The sequence below is a fragment of the Monopterus albus genome, unplaced genomic scaffold, assembly GCF_001952655.1.
Source record: "Monopterus albus unplaced genomic scaffold, M_albus_1.0 scaffold16.1, whole genome shotgun sequence".
Classification (NCBI taxonomy): Eukaryota; Metazoa; Chordata; class Actinopteri; order Synbranchiformes; family Synbranchidae; genus Monopterus; species Monopterus albus.
This window is the reverse complement of record NW_018127896.1, coordinates 3,198,248-3,221,413: the sequence shown is the minus strand read 5'-3', so window position 1 is coordinate 3,221,413 and position 23,166 is coordinate 3,198,248. Positions and strand designations below refer to the sequence as shown.

General features: G+C 41.4%; 2 protein-coding genes across 11 annotated transcripts in view; both read left to right on the top strand.

The window, feature by feature from the left end:
- Window positions 1–8,626, top strand: part of LOC109955773 (R3H domain-containing protein 1-like) — a 43,883-nt gene extending 35,257 nt beyond the window's left edge. For 6 of the 8 annotated variants that reach the window (XM_020592238.1, XM_020592237.1, XM_020592241.1 and 3 more), the window contains 7 exons: window positions 72–202; window positions 1,492–1,595; window positions 4,027–4,208; window positions 4,825–4,966; window positions 6,172–6,269; window positions 6,440–6,515; window positions 7,344–8,626. In XM_020592238.1, coding sequence (XP_020447894.1) covers window positions 72–202; window positions 1,492–1,595; window positions 4,027–4,208; window positions 4,825–4,966; window positions 6,172–6,269; window positions 6,440–6,515; window positions 7,344–7,663 — 1,053 coding nt within the window. In that variant the 3' untranslated portion in view covers window positions 7,664–8,626. Of the gene's footprint in view, window positions 1–71; window positions 203–1,491; window positions 1,596–4,026; window positions 4,209–4,824; window positions 4,967–6,171; window positions 6,270–6,439; window positions 6,516–7,343 lie in introns of those variants that run through there. The other 2 variants (XM_020592242.1, XM_020592243.1) reach the window with 2 other exon arrangements.
- Window positions 8,627–8,930: 304 nt separating this feature from the next.
- Window positions 8,931–14,119, top strand: LOC109955775 (RNA-binding protein 43). 3 transcript variants are annotated; one of them, XM_020592248.1, is made up of 4 exons: window positions 8,931–9,237; window positions 10,868–10,962; window positions 11,086–11,343; window positions 13,824–14,119. In XM_020592248.1, exons 1-4 carry the CDS (start codon window positions 9,039–9,041, stop codon window positions 13,926–13,928), a joined length of 657 nt encoding a protein of 218 aa, XP_020447904.1. In that variant the 5' UTR covers window positions 8,931–9,038; the 3' UTR covers window positions 13,929–14,119. The 3 variants fall into 3 exon arrangements, with proteins under 3 accessions (XP_020447904.1, XP_020447902.1, XP_020447903.1); XM_020592247.1 differs by lacking the exon at window positions 13,824–14,119 and adding an exon at window positions 12,015–12,156 and having other exon boundaries at window positions 8,938–9,237; window positions 11,086–11,869; XM_020592246.1 differs by lacking the exon at window positions 13,824–14,119 and having other exon boundaries at window positions 8,936–9,237; window positions 11,086–12,937.
- Window positions 14,120–23,166: the final 9,047 nt, after the last annotated feature.

The window sequence follows — 23,166 nt, the reverse complement described above, 5'->3', positions numbered from 1 at the left end:
TGTTTTCTGTGTTATGTACGTGATTTCCATTTTTGTCTTAGGTTTCCTAATCCTTTTCGCCCCCCCTGCAGGTTTCTGTGCCACAGCAGACGTACCAGCAGCCAGTGTTTGTGTCCTGCCAGCCGGGACAGGGAGCAGTGGCTGTTGCTGGCATGCAGCCTTGCTATAGCCTGCTCCCCCCTAACCAGCACACCACCATGAGGTACGGTCACTGACAGTCCTCACTGCATCCTACTAATAGCAGCTGTCTGAAATTTAAAGAAGAGTTGACTGACTTACCTATTATGGTTCAGATTTTTGATTGTTGCAGTAGATGTACTTTGTTCCAGAAAGTGATTTGCATGTACTTGATGCAGTTTCTCACTCCTGAAGGTGCCTCTTATTCATAGACCCAACAGACCCGATGAGTGAATCCCCAAAGCACCTCTGAGCCAAGGTCATCTGTGTTCACTGTAGGGGGGAAAAAAATGAAGTTATTAGCACAGTGTTTTTGGACTGGGTTTGCTCTAGCTGATGAATGCTGAGTCTGATGCCCTCTCAGAGAGCTGTAGTCATTTTCCTCCATTACTCTGCTGGTGTGGAGAAGTGTGGAGCGCCGTGCTCCTGCTCATTATAGCTGATTGATAGAACTAGTTCACCGAAAGCAAAACGTAATTAGTTTCCACCTCCGTGGACCCTATCAATCTGGATGCTGGTGCGTGGAGCACTACTGGGACCACTGTGCACGCACGTATACATGACAAACGTCAGACCTGAATGCAGCCATATATGCAGTTGTCAGCTGCAGAAGAACAATGCAAAGATGCAAGCACATGCACGGGGAGGTCATGTTCTCGTTGTCCCAGCTGTAAAATGAGTCTGCTTTAGTAGGGCAGTTGGTGTGGAAATGATTTATGCAGCACTGTTCGAACAGCTCTCTCTTCTCCCGTGAGGACTGACTGTCCACCTGCAGCCTGCTATTTCGCCAGCTGTACACGAGTCCCTGCAGGCTTTTCCTACAGAGCAGAGTGCCAACTTTACAGATGGACTTAGAGTTAAATTTCAGATTCAGTACCTCAGCTACAGCGATAGGATCTCAGAGCTCCTGGAGATTTATGTCTGTGTAGCTTCTGATCACTTTAAAGGCCTACTTAGGTGTGAGCATCATAATACTGTAAATGTCTTTTTCTTCAGGTGTACAGGCTGTGGCATGCCCGAAGTACCTAGGTTGACAAATTTGGTGACATTAGGTTCTTAAGCAGGTTATCTGCAGCTCTAACTGGTTAATCAATCCAATTAATGATAATGAAATTGTTGGTGTTAGTGCTGCCACAGTATCTTTCACTGCTGATTGTTTTTTTTTCATCCCAAGCCCCAAAAATATTCAGTTTGTCACATGTAAGAGAAGAAAAAACAGCAATAGCTGGAACCATCACATGTATGACATGAACCCTGCAGAAACCCTTTTAAAAACACTTGGTTTACTGTGTGTGTGTGTGTGTGTATTCATAGTTCGACAGTGAGTTTCTTGCCCACCCCGATGATGGAGCAGCTCCAGTTTCCTCAGACCTCGCCCCCCTGTGTCTCCCAGCAGCACCCAAGCCAGCAGTATGCAGGTACTCTCACCTTCAAAGCACAGACCAGTTGAGATCCAACAACAATCGCGTGAGAATAGTCACTTTTGGATCTGATATTAGCAGTGGCGCCTGCAGAGAATATTGAGTGGGGAGGCCAGTGAAAATCTTGGGGTGGCACACTGAAAAGGCTATACAGCCTACGCAAGTTAATAGAAAGGTAAAGATACTGTATTAAAGTATAAAATAAATTGCATATGTCGTTTAATTCCTTGGCAGATTACATGTGAATATTAGTTTACCATATTCACATGAGATCCGATGGGTTAAATATTATTTAGTAGCTGTACACAGGCTGGTCTTTGGCAAACTTCAGGCCTGCTGTAATGTTGTTTTTGGAGAGCAGTGGCTTCCTCTGTTGCGTCCTGCCATGGATACCATGCCTGTTCAATAATTTACATATGGTTGACTCCTGAACAGAGATCTTAACCATCTCCAGAGAATCCTTCAAGTCTTCAGTGTTACTCTGGGGTTCTCTTTTACCTCACTGAGCGTTCTGCGTTGCGCCTTTGGAGTGATCTTGGCCTGGCGCCCACTTCAATGGAGGGTAGCCACAGAACCAAATCCTCTTCATGTATCGACAGTATGTCTAACTGTGGACTGATGAATATCTAAATTCTTTGAGATGACTCTGTGAACCTTTCCAACCACATGCAAATCAACAACTCGTGATCGTAGGTCTTCTGAGATCTTTCTTTTGCGAGGCCTGGCTCACATCAGCTGATGCTGCTTGTGAACACTAGTAATTTTAGCATGGATCACCCCTTGAGGGCATCATTGGACATTAGCCGCCCTGAGATTCCCTATCACTGCCAGAGACGGTGTTTAATTTTTCCCATCTCTTAGTGTCAATAACAGCAGAATGTATTCTTTCTTAGCTACGGCCCGCTCTTCATAATGAAATAATCTTTCCTGGTTTTGCTTTTCAATTGTGTATGCATCAGAGGCATGATTAGATTTACACTCCAGATTTTCAAAATGAAAAACTGCGAGGAGTGGTGATCACGGCTCCCTGGAGTTTGGCTAAGTGGAAGTGATTTGCACATCCACCTTTTTCCTCCAGAGCTGGACAGAGATTAAAGAGCTACTAGGTCAGCCACTGCAAATGTTGCATTGACAGTAACTCATTCAGCGGTTCGTTTGATATGGTGGAAAAAACTATTAAAGTAAGAAATCACTGATCTCATAACTCCTCAGATGAAGTTGTTGGCATCTCTACAGCATGAGTTATGATTCACAGATTGTATTGGGACATATTATCACATGGTTTTGACAAGAGTATATCTGGGCAGGATAGCCTTTGTTTTCCAACTGTCCCACTCCTAAATAATGACTCCCTGTTTTATTTTTCATGGTTACAGCAAAGACTGTATCTTAACAGGTCAGATAGCAGAAAAAAAATACTGCTTGTATATTATCTCAAAGACATTTATAGTTTGATATTATTTTTTCAGAGCCAGAAATCACAATCAGTGTACTTAGCAGTACAGTCCACTCAGTACTGATAGTGGAAAATTAAATTGTCTAATGCTTTGAAAAAAACAAAAATCACTAGAACCACCCAAGTTTTCATGTACTGCCTCTTACATTGGCCTTTCGAGGACTCAGAACTGCTGTCCAGAGGCCCAGGTGGGGCTCCTTGCTAATGACCTTTATTATTCATCTCTGATTATTATGGGAGAGCAGTGGACGGAGCCATCAGTTCAGCCCGTCAGTAATGAGGACAGATGAAGGTCTCGCAACAGCCTTACCTACAGCGCCACCAGTAAACATTTTTAATTGGCTAGGTCGAGGCCAGGAATAATTTGCAGATTAAGTCCAAAAATCTATTGTCCTTGCTACTGTTAGGTATTATTTCATAAATCAACAGCGGCTGTGCAAAGCTTGCAGTGCAACTTCCACATACTGTGAGCTTTATGTAAACAGAAATTAATTAGATGGGAGTACATTGTAATATAGTGGAGGTTGCATCTGTTTGTTTGTTGTTGTTGTTGTTGTTGTTGTTTTTAAAGTCACATCATGTGTCAGAAATGAATTAGATAATTGGATCTCCAAGATCCGCACAGCGGATTCAGCAAGAAAAGGGAATGGACTCCGTTATTGCTACTACAGATGTGCCCTTATAATAATAAAGGCGTTTAAAACCTAATGGCTCAGCAGCTAACGGTGTGAGAGTGGTGTTTTCACTGATGAGGTGTGTAGCTAAACAAAAGCGCTGAAAGAGAACTTTTGTACAAAAGCACATTTAGTCTGTCAGTTTACTCAGGTATGTCAGTAATGACTTTATGTGATGGGTTAAATAGGAATGGTTGGGAAGTGTTTCTCCATGTCTGCCTGACTTGATGTTGCCTCTTATCAACCATAACTTGGTATCAACCATGTGTCTTGTTTTTTCTAATTTGTGTGCGTGCAGGCTTGTTGCCCCCAGCCCCCGGCGGTGGCATGGTGATGCTGCAAATGACAGCGTCCCCCTGTCAGCAGCCACGAGCCCCCTCCCCCTGCCAGCGGAAACAGCCCAGCCACAAACACCCAGGCCCAGAGCGGCAGCACAGCCACAGGCCTGCTGAGCTGCCTCTGGCCCCAGACAACACCCAGGTACAAACATCAGTCAGGAGAAGATAATTACACACAAGCGATGCAGCTGTTCAGACGATGCTTTAACAGTTTGTCCTCTAAAGTGGTGTGTTCGTGTCTTGTATTTCTAACCTTTGAAACACCTTAGTGAAGTTGTCTCGTGGTTTTGAAAAACTTGAATTGGCTTTGTGTCAACAACAGCAATTACCAGACAATTTTAAATTAATTGACAAATCTGTTTAGGTAATGTTTGCCACATAGGGCAGTACAGTATGTGACAGAAAGTTAAGACGGTCGCAAGAAAGCAAATTTAGTTTGGTTGTCTGAGTCTGACAGTGATATGAGAATTGTCCCCTTTAGCCAAAACCAGGTTCCATGTAGCTCCAGGCAGGTTAAATGTTGTAGTAAATAGTCTCTGCAAATTAAGTCAATGCTGCTGTACCCCGAAAATGAGGAGAAAATAGTCCTTAGCATTAGAGTGTAATGGTACATTAGGGGGACTAATGTGGATGGAATGGTACATTAAAGCAGCAACTTGAACGACAAAATGGCTTAAGATAAGGTTGCTTTTTTTGAATGAATGTGTTTGTGTTCTTCTCTATTTTGTCTCGATGCACCATTGGTATGTTATGTGTAGAGCAGCCTGCCCTCGTCTCCGGCGCTCACTCCCTCGCCAGGCCAGCTGCCTACCGTCAAAGGCCTCTCATCAGGCATCTCACCCATCCCTGTCATAACCCACCACCCGCAGCTCCCTACATCCTTCTGCCACAGTGGACAAGGTCAGAGACACACAGGCTACATGTGACTCTCACACACACCAGTGTTAAAAAGAAGACAGGCTTTCAACTTGGCAGCTGAATAAAAACTTTAGGAATTTAACTTGTGCTTTGGTCCTGAGTGCACAATGGAAGATTCTCAGCACACAAAAGCAACTAAAAGCTGATTGGTGCCAGATTGTTTGTTTGCTTGCTAATAACCAAATAATTATACACTAATAACCTCTTTCATGCAGTTTAAATTATGTTCCCTCTTTCCAATTCCGTGCTGTGAGTGCTCCCAAGCCTGTGCTTTATTTGATTGCTACTAGGCTAGGATTATCTGTTACCAGGGAAGTAAGGAAGTGGAAGAATAGAAAAAAGAAATACCACAGCCACACAGAGTTCATACATCTTAGGTTACAATTTTGGCTACAAGCAGAAGCTAAGGACTAAAAATGAAAATTTGCCTCTTTGGCTAACTGTGTCATAATTACGGAAATTAAATGAATATGCATAGTTGGGTTTTTTTAACCTTCCCATAAAATTATATTTAGAAGTTAATCTGTTCTTTTATTATCTAGCAACCTAGTCTTAATAGGTAGAACTTCTAGTAAGCAGAAGTTCACCAAACGTAGCTAGCTTAGTTGGTAGAGCCTTGAGCTGAAGTTTATACTTCTGTACATAGTTAGCTGGCTAACTAGCTTCTGTTAACCACCTTGTATCATGTAGATTTAACGGACACTGTCCAACAAATCTGAGCTTTGTCACTGCAATTATCAAATTAGCCAACTAGCTTAGCAGGTAGCTAGCAACATACTAAGAGGGCTAGGTTGCAAGCTAATAAGCTACAGATTCCAAGTATGTATTTACGTATGTAAAAAAAAAAAAAACTACTTTTGTGTGGCTGTGATGTTCCTGCTTAGTACTATTCTAGTGCTTCCCTACTTTCCTAATAAATGCTAATACTTTGAAAAACTGGCTTACAGCCAAAACGGCCAATCAGAATTGACCTACTATTTGACATAAAATAAATTTTTGCTCAAATAATTTTTTACTGTTACATTTATTTATTTATTCTCAGAATGCCAATTACATTTTGTTTAGAATTGTGTGCTTAGGAATCAGGCACAAATGTCCTAAAAACTCAAAGAGTAGTTCATTTTTGGGTGTATACTGTTATGAAAATTCAGTTTCCAATAACTTTGTGATTTGGCTGTGATGTCTAGGTGAAGCACACTACTCACTACTAGGCCAACCTCTGCAGTACAAACCCTCAATCAGACCTCCACTGATCCACACTGCCCACATGGTGGCCAAACACCAGGTCAGACATGTCTTTTATCACTAATAATTTTGTGTGTGTGCGTGCAGATGTAATTGGCAGTGTTTTTAGCTAAATTAATAGTTGTTACATTTCAGGTAATCAAGCTCCCCAGCACAATCCCTCCCTACCTTTCACAAACAACCTAAATCCTTTGTCCTTTGTCTCCTTAGGGGGTTTGGCGTAGTGGTCATGGGAGGAAGGCCAACAGAAAATCTCTGTCTTCAGATCTCAGTGTAGGTGAAGCAGGTAATTGGAAGTCCAGAGGGAGGCTTGAGTTTAGTTAAACCTCGAGTTAACAGCGGTCATGTTTTTACTCATACACCTCGACTGTGATTTGACCTCGTCTCTATAGGAAGAAGCACCAAATGTTAATCTGGTATATTACGAAGTGTTAATTTAGTTTTGTAAGGGTATTAAGGTTGCAAGCGTTTTGCAAGAACACGCAGCCTGAGTGACACCAGGTTTCAGATGTCAATCAAAAAAAGGAATTGCATGATAAATCCAGCTGCTGTGTAGTCAATTTAGCAGAATAACTCAAATAACATCACATGTCAAAATGTGCTTGCTGTGCTCCACAGCTGTGGAAAAAGTGCCTGTTTGTGAATGTAAGCAGAATAAATTACAGACAGGGCAGAATCCACACCTGGCAGTGGAACCTGCAGCCCCAGTGGTGTTTGTGCTGAAAGAAATGTGCTGATTACTTCAAATGTCATGTTGTATTTTTGCACTTTTTTGCATTATTCAGGTGCTCTTGTCAACAATCCCCCTAATACAGTCAACAAGGAGGGGGCTCATTTGCAGCCCTCTGTGTCACTGGAAATCGCCGCCTCTTTTTAGAGTAGTGAAGAAAGGCAGACTTATTGTTAGCCAGACAATCAAAAAACGGTAAAAACACAAAATTCAAGTAAGCATACTGTGACGGGTTTGACCGTCCTTCTGCCACAAAGCTGTAAAGCTGACGGCAGCAGTTTACTGAAGCCTCCCGATGGTGCAGGTCTGATTTTTCTCTTCATCCGTGACAGTTTTATTTACTGGCTCTGCTGCTCACAGTGTTGTCTCTTTGTGTGTCTGCAGTGAGCAGTCAGGTCGTGGAAGTGACATATCCTCTGGAGGGGATCAGCTATACAGACTCCCACCACCTCCTGGCAGAGCTCTGCAAAGGGGGCAAATTGATCCAGCGACTGTCAGACCATCAGTCTAGGTTGTGCGGTGCGACCATAGACGTTCCCAGCAGAGACCTGGCCTCATCATACTCTGTCTTTGCCATCCTCCCTTCCAGATACGCTGCTCTAAGCCCCGCGCTCCACCACAACAGCCCCCAGGCCACCTTTAAACTCCAAACTAGTATTAGACACAAAGAGGAGCTGTGTGACTCGGACAGGGCCAGCTCATAGCTGCTGAAGTCTCGGTGCAGCCGGGGAGCGCTACATGAACACATGTCTGCTGTCCTAGTCTGGACAGTCTCCCAGACTCTGTCCAAATCCAAAACAGTATCAAATGTTTGAAGAGTGAATGTTCACTTTTATTTTGTTTTCGTTTATCTTTTTTCTGGCCACCAGGTCTGACCAGGGTGGAAAACTGTGCGATTAGGATTATTTAATAAAATCCATCTGTGGCTGCTGAGCTCAACTCAAGGCCCCCTTTCTCCTATAATTGATTTTGCTGTTCAAAAGTGAAAGTGTCTGGAGATTTATTAGCAAGCTGAGATGTTAGTGTATCTACTGTGGCTAATTTAATAGCAGGTGTATGCGTGTCGAGCAAAACATACACATAATCTACTTGTTCAGGTTCAAGAATGTTCGTGACCATTTTTGAAAATTTGACTATTACATTTAATTTCAACATTTATAGCAAATCAAGTGTTTTATTTTATTTACCTTTGCTCAATAATTCTATCAACTGAGACATTGAAACTTCTGAAACTGTGCAGCGTTTTGTCACGTTAGGTACACAAGAGTGGGTCTTTTCTCTTCTATAACATGCTCCCAACAATAACACACACCTGTATCGTGTGAGCCCATACGATCATTAACACTGAATAATAGATATACTACCTGAAATGTGTTTAAAGTCATTTTTGTACACAGTGAATGTTGCATTTGCACTGAAGTGATGATCAAGATGGAGATTTGATTGGTATCAGCGAGGGCCTGGATTTTCCTTTAACTGATCATACCCGTTTGTTGCACTCAGCCAGGCCACTTTCTTTTATATTTAATTAAAATGTTTATATGCACAAGATGAAATGCAATCAAGTCTGTCATTTGGATTCTTTATGGGGGGATGTGAATCATGAGAGGTGTTCTGTGTCCCTTGTCTTCTATTTTTGTTTGACTCCAATAAATGCTTAGACCACATGTGTGGACTTTCTCCAAGCTAAGGCAAGCAGTAATCTAGAGTCAGCATTGAGGTTCTGTTGAGATGTGTCCATGGAGCAAGATATTCCTTATCCTTGTGAAAAAAATAGCAACCGATGAGGCAACTCCTGGGAAATGTTGCCATTAAGTTTGTATCTGCATTTAGGGTGTTGTAGAGATGTTTGCTGTGCTTAGAGCTGCATAAATTAGCCATTGTGAATGAACTCGGTTTTCAATATAGAGAAACAGAGACACACAGTGGACAGAGGGTGTCACTGCAGTATCTAACACACACCAGTCTAAACGGATAGTGAAACTATTCAAAAAATAACTGTTTATATAGCAACGGCGGGACCACTAGTGTTACAGCTAGCCTGAGTTGTGATCGCCAAGTTTGGCGTGCGAGGCAGAGATGGAGACCGGCCGCTGGGACCAGAGCCGGACTGTGGTTGTGTCCGGTGTGCCCGAGGTGTTGGACGTTTGCAGGATGATTGATAAGCTGACTATTCATTTCCAAAGCCGCAGGAGAAGTGACGGAGGAGACGTCGAGGCGGTCACGTATCCCACTAACATTAAGGGAGTCGCATTTATCGCCTTTGACAAAGCAGAAGGTAAATTAACGGGTTGTAGCTAATCTTACAAGCCTTTAGTGTAATGTGTTACACACGGTACTGTTGCTCATCATTTCTATCGTTTGTTGCGTCGACGGTGAGCCAGAAGAAGAGCGTGTACGTAAACGTCGTAAACTAATCCAGGTCGGGTTTAAACCCTGTTAAGTTAATGGTGGCGGATTTGTTTCAAAGTAGAAAAGCATCGGCTGATTTTAACGGCATGTAGCCGTATTGCGTCTGCTTTTGCTGGTGTGATTGGACTGCCACTGTTTGCCCAGTCCATGTGACCCATGGATGTTCAAAGTATAAGTGAAAATGATTTTCTACCAAAAAAAGAGACCATTAACTTTAAAGCACAAACAGGTATTACACCGAAATCTACTACCCGTCAGACTGATCATCTGTATTTACTGTACAGAAACTTTCTCATTTGTGGTCATCACACGGCCAATACTACAGAGGTCACGCCGTACACGCTCTTCTTCTGGTTCACTGTCACGCAGCAAATAATAAAAATGTGCAACAGCGCCCCCTGTGGTCACAAAACCTGACGGGTAGTAGATTTCGGTGTAATACCTGTTTGTGCTTGAAGTTGTTCCTATCAGAGGAGCACAAATTAAAGTTAATATAACTGCAAGCAGGTTAATAGTTTATACACGGAACCCAATTTAAAAACGGGCTGTTTTACATTGATTTCCATAATATTAGCCCATTATGTTCTTCAACATTACCATTACTTACCTACTCAACATTACATTACATTAAGTCCCAAAGCTAAGGATCAGAAAAATAAAGAAAATTGCTGTTTTTCTTCTAAAAACCTGGATCAAAATATTCGGTCTCCTGCACCTTTAAAAGATTCTCAAGTTGTTTCTCTTTTTCATGATCTCAGCCCAGTTTGTGCACTGACAACAAAATTTAACAGCTGCTCCAGGCATGTTTAAAAATGTTCAAAAATACTTTGCTTAGAGACATAAATTGTGATGTGTCTTTCCCCATGCAGTTAAATTGCAGATGAACACGAAGACAAAACAGCATAGGATACATCATTTTTTAACGATGAAGCTAAAACATTCAATTAAAATAACAAGCAAAACATTTTTGATAGGAAGGATGCCTTTAATATTTTATCAGTTCTAATGGTATATTGCTATTCCTCTCCAGTATTTTATACTGTTATACAAAATAATAAAAGAGTAAGGATGTATGTAGTGTATATTTTAGCTACCTGGAACAGGAAATACAATCATCTTCAGGATTTGAAAAACCTTTTGTGTGCAACACAGATATTTCAGAAATCTGGATGCTTATTAAATCTGGAACTCAGTTTGAGAGGGTAGTCTGTTCAACATATTTATTATAATTGGTTCCTAGGAGAACCACTTATATAGAGTATAAATCAGATCTTTACGTAGATGAAGTGCTGATTGGATGTAGGCCTAGTCAATGAATGGTTTAAATTGTCATTTACTGCTATTGACAAGCCAATGTCAGACTGGTAGGTAACAAGTTGAATGAGGCTTTGGTATCTCTGTGTGACAAGAAACAACAAAATAGTTTGATGGGTTCACTGGGCATCATTATAAGGACATGGGCAGACACACCGCATAACAGTATAAACTCTTGACAGATGCAGACAGAGTGGTGCAAAAGGAGCAGCAGATAATGACAGACAGCAAGTTTCCTGAAGACTATCTTCTCACTGTGTTCCCCTTCACCAGAGATGTAAGTATGGGTGTCAGTGCACCAACTTCTCTATGAGTAGAAAAATGGCACCAAAATAAATCAATAGATTTTTTTTTATCAGATAATATAAGATACTGATTAAAATGTATTCTTGTGCTGCAGGTGTTTTTGTATGTCGTCAGCGCTACGGTCGATCTCTTTGTGTTCCGGAGTGACCTGGAGTCCCTGATTCAGAGTCTGCGGTCTGCCCACAGATCACTGCGTTTCCAGCTTTTGTTCCGCCAGAGGAAAGCCACCATTGAGGGGCCATTTGCTGCCATCAAGGCCCTGAGGGAGGACCTCATGCACAGAGCCAACCAGCTTAAATCTACAGTCCCGACTGCTGCCATCAAACTCAGAGAATCTCCTCTTAATCCGAGGGTAATATCTCATCATGGGTTTGTAGGCTCTGGAAGCTGCAGTTTGTCATCGCTGCTGCGGAGCACAGATGAGGCAACTGAAGTTCAAAGCCTGCTCTCAAATGCAAAAACACAAAACTCTGCTAGGCAAAAAGTAGGGAGCTTTATTTCTACAGACAGTGATAAAGAGGAGCTGAGAGCTCAGCTCAAAGTGCCTTCAGTAAAGGCCAGCCCCAGAACAGTGCTCTGGGAGATCAGTGCAGGGATTAGACCATCCTTATCAGACCCGGACCTGCTTCCTGCAGAGAAAATAGCATCATCACAGCCTGAAGTAGACGATATTTCACAAGACACGATTTCAGCAACAAAGACCTGGGCAGGGAATCATCTGGGCTCTCGCTACAGCAGCAGTGACAATCTGACGGAGTCGCATCACAGCAGCTCCACGAAGTTCCTTAATACCAGACTAAAAGATGACTTGATGTCCTCTGAGTGTGATGCTGAGTATACAGAAGACCTGTCTGCAGACTGTTCAGCCAATCCAGACAGTACGTGCAGCTTGATCGACTCATACATATTCAGATACATTGAAAAGTTTGACAAGAAAGAACTTGACAGATGCTTGAGAGGTCTCGACGTGTCTGTTGAGTGTGTTGAAGGATCCGACCTCATACGAATATGTTTCCCTGACAGTCAGTCATCCCAGGCGGCCTCGAGGATCCAGCAGGCCCTGGAAAACTTGAAGACTCTGGAAGATCATTGGCTGTCGATCTTAAGAGTCCATCAGATCTGTTATAACGAGGATGAGCAGCCTCGGAAACAGAAACTGGTTAAGATCTGCAAAGATCTTAACCAGAACATTGTGTTTGATGATGTTCTTTACATGTTTGAGGACTCTTGCATAAAAATCATTGGCCCGTCAGTATCTAGTCACCTGTTCTGTAAGAGAGTGGAGGATAGGTTAAAGGATAAAAAATAATCAAATGTACTTCCATCAGTGAGCACAGGGTGGTGCAGTTGTGCTGCATGTGGTCTTCATCACACCAGCACAGTATCTGAAATTTATTTTATGTTTCATTTTATTACAGAAATAAGCAATAGTGCATCTATTACATATCTGTCTCAGAAAACTATAAACAGGTTCTGCACTCAAATTCCAAACATCCTCCAGTGCTTTTGCTTTGTCATTGTGGTGAAGCTTTGCTTTTTTATGCATGCATTGATAATTAGGCCTCTAAACAGCAGGTCTAAATCCAACCAATGTTCTCACAGCAGTAGGGATAAGTCTTAATTAACCTCCTCACATCTTAATTACAAAAGATAGGCTTCTAATTAAAAATGACAGATGCCAGCCTGTCTCACATATTTCTGTTCTCGTCTTGTTGATCACATTGTTTGTCATTACATGAGTTTTAATTTTATTGCATTACATATTTCGCTCTGATGTTGAAGCATGTTAAATGGCAATAAATCTTTGTGGTTGTGTTTTTAAATGTTAGAATGTAAGTCCTAGTTGTGCTGTAATTACAATCACCCACCAACAGTGGACAGTAGGGGGCAGTGTGACGCTTTCTCCCAGGTGGTGAACTGGTTAAAGTAAAAATAGAGGCAGTGTAGCTGTCACAGCCCAAGCTCAGTGAAGCAATTATGGGCACCAGGTTTGGCAAGACACTGATGTCAGGTGGATGCCCCATTATACACCTTCTCCCCTCTACACACACTAATACACACACACAGATTGTTGCACAGTTTCCTCCCCCAAAAAACAGATCTCTACATGTGTGTGAAGATGCTCAGTAAAGTCATGTTTGTTTGGCTTTTTTTTTTTTTTTTTGGTCTGCTTATTCAGTTGAGCTTGTCCCACAGCCATGATAACTGATTCATTATGTAAAAATAAGCCACACTTCATAGAAACAGACAATCACTCATCTCCCAAACACACACGCTCTGGGTTGTTACCATAGGAACCTAGTGGAGGAGCTTGCCGAGCTCCAGTGCTGGGCGTTGTTAGACGAGGCTATCGAATACAATGAAAATATCCAGAAGGATGAAGGAATCACATTTCCAACAGAAGAATCCTTCATCTAAGGCAAGCAGAGGAGAGCGCTGCCTCTTAACACCCAGCCTTCTCTGCTGCCCTTCATTAGCACGTCTGGAACAATTACCCATTACGTGGGTGGGGGCAGAAGTTATTGTGGCAAAACAGAAAGGAGACAACAAGCAAGCAGTTTTCCTGGATTTGTCCGAGCACTTCTCCATTACATGCCTTTTTTCACCTATCACCATCACCTGGTGTTGTGTTCTGAGTGTATCTCCTATTGTGGCCATGTTGAGGCAGACATATACTGTACTGTGGAGGTCAGAGGTCAGCAGACAAGCAGCAAGGCTCGGTGCCTTTTTCCACAGTGAGGAATGAGGCTACTTGTGATGGATAGCTTTCTCCAGGCAATGTGTGTGTATGTGTCTTAGTAACAAATTACATCTTAATGCTTCTCTTTACAGGCCATCATCCAGCCCAGGAGAGGGAAAGTGAGGAAGGATATGAGCTATAGCCCCAACCTCACTGACTCCCCCCCACGCCCCCTATGTGTGTGTATGATGGAATAGCCTTGTAGGAGAAACTGGGGGTAACGGGCCAAGAAAACAGTTTGTGTGGGTTTGCACAGGAAAAAAGGATGAATGCCATTTAATTGGTCTGAAAAAATATTATCTAATGTAAACAGGCCGACTCCCATTGAATTATGCAAATGTAAACCATGTGGGACTAATAATCTGTGTCACCCCAGTGAACAACTTTTTCCAGTAAATTACCTTAGTTTTCCATTTTGGAAAATACAATTAATGGCGCTTTTGATTTTTGTTAGATGTAAATTTGATACCAGTCACATATTAGCTATGAAGCTAGAGCGTAGAAGTGATTAGCCTAGGTTAGTATAAAGAAGGAAACAGCTAGTCTGGCTCTGCCCTAGGCTTTAGAAATCACCTTTCTGACCTGACCTGCTTGTCTTTGTACACCTGTAGTGAGCTCATCAGACAATATGCAAAGACTAATTCTGATGTATTACAACTCAGTTTGAAATTTATAGACTTTAATTCAACAGTCTGTGTATAGGTCACAGCTACATGTAGCAGAACATACAATGCATTTATACACGATTGTATAAAGGCAAATATATAAAAATATAATTGTATAAATACATAATTAATGAAATAATCTATATTTCACAGTATGTTTAAAAATAAAAATTAAAAATGTACAAAAACTCAGAATAAATGATTTTTTTATTATTCACATTGCAGAAAATGCTAATGTATTTTCAGAAAGTATTTAGACACAATGTCTCTTCATCTTCAGACCAGGCAAACAAAAAGCTAAGAGGCTGGCCGCCTCCATGCTACCTAGCATTGAAGACCGAGGAGCACACTGACTTGATTAGGCCGACTCAGGTCTTTAAAGTCTCCTGGAAATGTCAGCAAAATCATGTAAGAGTTCATCTCCTTCATAAAGTCTGGATCAAAGGCATTCTCATCATACTGTGCCTTCAGTATGGTTAACTCACAGGCAAACTGTCTACATCTGCACAACATTATGGCTTTTATGGGAGTTTTATAAGTGGAACAGACATAAAACGAGGAGAGACAAGTGACGTTTCCCACTGTAGCTACACCCTGAGCCCACCAACTCTCTGCTGCATCTGTAAATGTGTCCCATGTGTGATACCATCCCTGTTTAAAAAGGGATTCCTCTTTGTTTGCTGGGGCTACACCATATTACACTAATGCACTTCTTCTGTGTATTACCGTCTCTGCAAGATAAGTCGCATTTCTGCCCAGCTCGGGGTTAAACAGAGCCAGTAATCCTCACATCTGTTCCCAAACATCTTATGGATAAATGTGAATTTCACCATGTGGATTTCTAAGATATTGATAAAATGAGAAAAAATTAAGTGAAGTAAATCTAATTCATACGTATTCGTGTAACCAACATCCCTATAAAAGTATTTTACAATTATTTTAAGAAATAAAACAAAAACATCGGCTTCACACATGCATGCTATTATGCACGATCATACACCACTGTTCTGTCTCATATACAATGGTGTGTGTGTGTGTGAGGGAGTCAGTGAGAATGATAGTGTTTACAAGACAAAGAAGCATGTGAGTATGATTTATGAACTTCATGTCCTCTTGCATTAATCTCACCTGACACATATTCTCATTAAAACAATTACCTTTCGAATGTGACACTATGCGCTGTATTATTTTCAGGTTTTATGCCTTGAATTACACACAAATCCTCCAGCACGACCCCCCCCACACACACACACACGGCATTCACAGCAGGTTGCACAAGGCCTCAGGCCAATTCAACAGATCAAAGAAATGGTGGAATGAACCCCCTGCCTCCTAAAACCTCAAAATCCCACCAACAGCACCCCGGTGGCTCGAACTAACCCCACAACACACGTCTTTTTAACTCTGTGTGGTCAGCGTGCCTCTGTTTGGGCTTTCATTCCTGTCTGGGATGTCCTGTATATGTAGACATTAACTCAGATTTTCATATCTGTCTGCAGGATTCCCTTATTCCTGCAGATAAATGCTCACTCACAGATGCTGACCCACTCACACCTCCTCTTCCTGCACCCATCCCCCTCTACAGCTCCCTCCATCCATTTGGGCAGTCCTTATGGTTTGGCTTGCCACATTGCATCCTCCTCACCCATGTCTGCCACTGATTTCCAGGCCGTGGTGCAGAGGCTTGCCAGTGGGGTGCAGGCTGACTGTGTGGCACAGCAAGGCTCTACCCTTATCTCTTATCCCATTTTTTCAGGTTACACCTTCTTAAATGTGAACATTTTCAGCTTTTCTTTGTTTTAACTCTGTCTACAGCAGTGACTTGATAGACTGTTAACAGCTAATAAGGCACAGTGTACTTTAGCACATCATTAGCCTGTAGAGGCTCTCAAACCTCCCAGCAGCCATGTCTAGCACTTTCATATACAATAGGTCTGCTGGAGAATTAGCACATATAGGCCAGAGAGACTGCCTGGTTGTTAGCTATATTTAGCCAGAATATGAAATATCTGAGAAGGTTTTTTTAGTGTGGATGCATAGGCCTGATTCACAGTGTTGTGACACTACTAACTTCTGTTGACAGATCATATTAAATTAGTCAAATCAAGGTGTTTCTAAAAGCTAAGGAAAGATTTCTTATTAAACCCTGGCTGATCCACCCATCTGGGGGCAGGTTTCTGTCAACCTTATCAGTACCTATCGACTAACACACTTATATAGACCTACAGTATATGTATCCAAAACATTTAAAGTGCACAGGAGCTCTCAATTTATTGTAAGCAATGTTAATTCAAACTGAATTTAAAATAAAATTAAATGGACTTTTGTCATATATTTAGAAAACCAACCAGCTGCTGTCTCTTATTAGCAGCTGAGGACCTGTAATATAGCAGCCAGAGGGGACATTATATCGCCTGAACACATCAGAGGAAACACATCAAAACCCTGCTATTGTGTCACAGTAATTAATATTTCATAGCTTCTGATTAGTCTGATACAGATAACAGCAGTAGTTGAATTACTTTCCGCTTTGCCTTTTGTATATTAGAGGATGAAAATCGGTCCTGGCATTAAGCTTGCTGCAACACACATGGAGCTTCTCATTTGTCATTACTGTGATAAAGAGCTGAAAGACACTGGAGGCTGCATCCTGGCTGTCACCCTCATCTCCACCTCACCCATGACACACACCGCCTCAGATCTGGATCGCCCCATGATGGGATATGACTCATCAGAGTGACTGAGGTAGGTCTGCACACGCTAGTACGGGCGGGGGGAGCTGCATCCAAGCACAGGGAGCAGCCCATTCGCCCTCACTGCTTGAGCCCAATGAAAAAAGCCTATTAATTGTTTTATTTTTGCTTTTGTGGCTGCTTACATGAGTAGCCCATACTAACTGCTATTCTTAATTCTGATTCTATTAAAAGATGAGGTGCAACCACAAGGCTCTAGACCAGAGAGTGAGGAAGAGCCTGACGAGCATCAGGAGACACCTCAGACATATGTCCCATATGAGAGAGGTAATGGCTGAGTGTGAGAGTGTTACTATTTAAAAGCTCATAGAGTTACAGTGGGATAGATGACGGATAGATGCAGGGGAGACCTAAAATCGGACCACAGCCCCTAAAAGTGTCTGAACTACACAGATATATATGAAAATGAAAGCTAACATTAATGCAGTGTGTGAATGTAACACTAGCGTACTCGCCGGCAGCAGTTTTTTATGTTTAAATCTGTTCAGAAAAGGACAGGTATAATTAAAAATGGATACAAAAGGTTTGCGTGATCTTTTCACTGTTGTCATGTAATGATTAGTCCCACAAATATCCTTTGTTCCTGACATGTAACTGACAGATTTGATTGTTGTCTCATCATGGGGTTTATCTTGAGGAGATGTTAATGAAGACGTTTTATGCGCCATTAACCCCCAAACGCGCACAAACACACATGTGCTCACACTTCTCTGGAGAATCAGGTCATTCCCAGGATGATTCATCCTTCAGTCTATGAAGCACACAGACAGACTGAGCACATTCACTGTGCCACATGATATCAGTGTGTGTATCCATGCCTGAACAGTCCTAATGACTGATGGGAGACACTCAACACACTTACTGTACTCTGTTTAATGGGCCTTTCTCCTCTGTGTGTGCTGTGCCCTTGCTGCCCTACAGTACATTCAGCGGAGGATATTAAGCTAATGGTTTGTTTAAAAAAAAAGTTAGCATGCCAAACAGGGAGGAAGGAGAGATGAGGCTTATTAGGATTCATTAAGGAGTTTGAGTATTGCATGCCTTCAGTTGTTAAATGATTGAATGATGAATGAGACATTCTGACTGTAGCACTCCATGCCAACATTTATCTGAAATAATGTTGGCTGATAAATGGTGACTCATAAAATATTTGGTAAAACTGTGTACTCCCATGAAAGGTTTGGGGAGTTCACACTGATTTCAAAAAAGAAATAGATTAGGCACGACAGTTTCCATTCAGAAATCATCACTATGTAAAACAATTTTAATTTCTCCACTTGTACTGAGGGATTTTCCCCAGTGTTGGTGATGGTTTTTACATTATATCTCATACAGGAAAAACAAGTCACCACAGACAATATGGTCACAGTGATTTCACAGTACAGTAATTACACTAACGTAATGTAACTAAATATAGCCATTTCTCCACTATGATGTCACAGAAACAATAGTGATGTCAGCGGGGTTATTGTAGTGAAATTATGGAAAGTTCAGACATGTAGTTTAAAAAGAATCACTAAAGAGACATTTTAGTAGGTTTAACAGACTGTTAACACCTCTCCACTACTGCTAGCATGTCAGGTTAACTATCTTAATGTTAATAGTGCTGCTTCCCCAGCCAAGGGTTAGCATATCTTCAGCTAACTTTATTATTTTACAGGGTTACACAAACACAGCTCCCCTGATCGGAAGCCAGTGATGGATGTTACTATGTCAGAATTTAGGCTAATAGCAGCTCTGTCCTGCTTCTTACTGGATTTGAGGACGTGACCCCAGTCAAACTTGATTCCCAGTGTAGCAGGGAGACACAGTAAGACCCATGTGCTGATCAGTGGGAGAGCTACTTTACATTTCATTATCCCTAATGTTCTTAAATAAATTGTAATATTTCAACACCTGTTACTAAGAATTTTGAATGATTAATCTCCATTATTACTGTAAACAGCAGTGCCATGCCAGAATAGAGAGCTAGCAATAAGGTGGAGCTGTCACTTATGTCGCTATAGTTAAATTACTACAAGGGATCATTTCAGCTTTAATGATTTATTTTCAAGCAAATTAGATTTAGAGAAATGTTTCTCTGTGTGAACATGCACACAGAAGTATTCACACACACTCACATGTTATTAAGAGTCACTCACTAGCCCAGCTGGTGTGAAATAACAGCTCTGCTTGTACTGAAACTGGACTACTTTCATTCTGCGGCCCCCTGTTGCTGTCAGCCACAGATCAAGGCTGAGAGCTGAAAGCACAGGTAGATAGGAAGCCCCCTGCTCTGACATCTCCTGTTTGACAAAATGTGTTTCATTTTACAGCTGCACTTTGAAGAGCAGCACAAAAGCAAGGTTAAAGGCTGACTTTAAAAAGTATGTCAATGCTGTGGTAGTTTTGTTTAAAAATGATCTTAAAGTGAATTACTTAACCTTCTTTTTATGCACCAAGTCACCAGCTAAATGTAATGCCATTCAGCCCATGGTGCTTTTATCTATTTTTGAATAAAGAATAAAAGAGATGTCCATCACTAGTTCTCTTGAACTGTTTTGAATCTGCCCCTAATTCCCCAGTCATGATGACCAACCATTCAGGAATCCTCTCTACGACTGAAACAAATGAATGTGTGCTGTTTTCCCCGACAGTAAATGTCAGCGCTCTGCTGATTGAATGCACATTGACAGAGATAACTGTGGGGCAGGAGGCAGTCAGCGCAGAGAGAGAGAGAAATCCAGTGACCTGGACTTGTCACACCCCTCCAGCACTGCTGGCCCATGGGCTAAAACCTAACCTTGTCAGACCTGACTGGAATTCTGTTATTTTTTTACTCATTTTTAACCTTTGTGTGACCTGTTTGGTGTGTGATAAACAAAATTTTTATCAGCATTTTCAAATGTTTGCCTAACATTGATGGGAACTATTGCAGCAGTTTGGCAAATCCCCGCTGATTTGGTGCTCCAAGAAGCTCTCACACAGAGGAAGAATGATGTGCACAAGTGTGTGACACAGACTGCAGATAACGATGGGTACTTGCTGTACAAAATACACACAGATCTGAGTTTATCACTGGAAACTACAGTATTGCTCCTCTGAGGTATTTTCAGTATGAATAATTCAGATTATTTACAACTGTAAAAATATCTGTTGCTGATTTAATGTTAGCAAACCCAGTTTTTGCCCATGTTTACTGTGTCAGCTGCAACACTGAAATCCCATAGAAATACTGCAATGTGTGCTGACCTAGTATGATGTACCAAACTATGTTAATTACAGTACATCAATTCATAGTACAGTATACCATTATTTGAATCTAAATTGAAGGTTGAACATCAATAATTAATTTATCTTCAATGACTTGCATCACATTTCTGCATTATTTTATTATATATGACAGGCAGTTAAGATGGTAGTTAAGGACATATGTGTTGATAGGATGATTCAAGATCTGAAACACAGCCGATGCTAAGATACATGTTCTGTTAACCCATGGCATTTCTAATTTAAGGCTCATGCGTCACTCTGTGTTGCTTTCCCACAGTTAAAAGCCACTGAAGATGTCAAATGGAAAGGAAAATATCAATACAACAAACATGTAAAGGTGAAAATGAGCTCTGATTGGGAGGGCATGGTGTTTGCATGTTCTTATGGGGATTTGCAGGACAACACCATGTGACTAAAAACAGGTGGTACCCTCATTTCTATTCTGGGAACCAAGTACTGTATTTAAGAAACTGTACTTGTATGCCAACTGCGTTAACAGAAAGACTCAGTCTAATGCGAGTCGATCTCAGTTCCTTTTGGGACAGAAATCAGCTGTAGAAGACATGTGGAACCCACACATTAGCTCCAAGTTTGCTGCAATGGATTATTAAAAATGTAGGAAGTCACAATGAGAGAAAAAAGTGGATTAACACAAAAATGACTCCCAAATGCATCAAATATTACAAATTGATGCTCTTATGCAGGTCATATACGTAAATAGATGGGATTTTCCTTTAAAATGTTTCTGCATGATGTCACTCTACACAGTCCCAAATGTGTGGCTGCTTCCAAATGAGATTGGCAATGCTGCAGGCTATAGCTGTGCAGCACACATGCAGGCAGTCAGCCTGAATAAAGCTGGAGAGGGGCACAGGGGCATACTGTGCAAACACCTCCGTTAATGTGGTTTTGTTCACTGTCTCCTCAGCAAGCAGGATTTATTTGGACAGAAAGAAACGGTAAAGATCAGAGAAAGGAAAATGGATTAGCTAGTTCACTAGGGGATGTTTTTTTTTATAAAATTGCAGAAATTCTGAAAACAAAGGGTACAAATCTGTATCAGTCATAATTTGAATGAGGTCAAGTGCATATGGTACAAAGATGGAAGTCAAATAGCAGAACTGTAGTGTGTAAAATCCCCCATCCCCTCTCTCCTGGTACTGATAGGTCCTGGAGGCAGAGCTTCCACACGACAGACGGGACACCCATCGCACAGCCTGCAGGGTGGAGCTGTCTCTCTGTAAAAACGCTGCCAGCAACACCCAGAGTCCGATCCCTCTGTCGCAGACAGGAGAGCTGATGCAGAACGCTGCTGTTTTCCCATTTTTGTAAAATTAGCAGTGAAGCCATGTTGGGGAAGTAGCCTGAAGGCTGAGACATGAGGCCTTGAGACCAGAAGGGCTCCTGTTCACACTCTGAAATAGATAGAAGAATATGACTCCGGTGCACAATGGACCCCACAGGAAAACTTATTTTCCAATTTAACCCTTTCTCTGTCTTTTCATAAGGATCTGAAAGCTAAAATGTCGTCTCTGGCTGTGTCTGCAACAGTAAATACATGTATTACCTGTGGATAATGATGTAATCCTTTCTGGAAACTACTAATGCTGCTCACTGGAAATAAGCAGCCTCTGTTTTTTTTTTTTTTTCATGTAGCAGAGATATGAAAATTGGGTAGTTATTAAAGACAAGTCTCTGTGCGAGTATGTTCAGTCAATACCTGCTCACAAAGTTCAGCTAATAAGCAGCCCAGCGGTTCACCTTCTCTGTAAGAATTGAGTGAAATGTGTATAAAACATGAATGATGATAATATATAGTGTTCTGATCCAGCAGAAACCTTTTTAATGTCATATAGGTTTATTAACATTGCAACTGAATCAGAGAGGTAAGATGTTACTGTAATATTATTGTTCTGTAAATAAAAGGTTAACACAAGTAATTAAAAACAATTCCAACTTCATTCTCTGATTAATCTTGCTTCACATTCGTCGTAGTCCACTTGGGAAACAGGAATTTCCATAGACAACATACAGTACCATCATCATCATCATAACATCAGTTTAAAAATTGTTGTGTCATAATACTGCTATTATAATAATGATGAGAATACATTTTATGGATGTACGATAACTATTCTGTTTATTCTGTTTACCCTGATGCAAACTCTTTTGTACAGTATATGTACATGCAGTAAGATGGAACAAGGTGCCCACTGTGCATTGACTCAAAACATGAGAGGTATTTGAATGTGATTTAAGTATGTAGTGTGATTTTGTTCTGGTAATGTCATAGTCAAATACTAAATGTAGCTGCTGTGACATTAAGCTAGGGGAATATTTTATTTATCAGTTTGTATACACCATATCTTTACTTCCTGCAGTTTACACAAAGCCTTTTCCTTTTAAATCTGAACGCTAACTGTAGCTAGCAGCTAAAGGAAACAAGCTGGAAGTGCTATGAGTTGTTTTCTTGTCTTTTCATTTTAAAACGTTATGTAGCTATAAGTTATGTTGAACGTACTAACTGGGTTTTTGTCATGTTTTCCAGTTTATCCGGTTTTATTTTATTTGGTTTTCTTTGTCTCTTTCGCAGCAGGTTTCCCTTAGTAAACAAACAATGTAAAATGATAACCTGGGTTACTGTGCTACAAGTGTTACTGTGTTCCTGGTTCTTAATAGGCGGCGGTCAGTCCGCAGGGGGCGCCATCCCGGGGGCCGGGCCCGGCAGGCTGCTGTGTGGAGGGGAGCAGGGCCGAGCTCCGAGC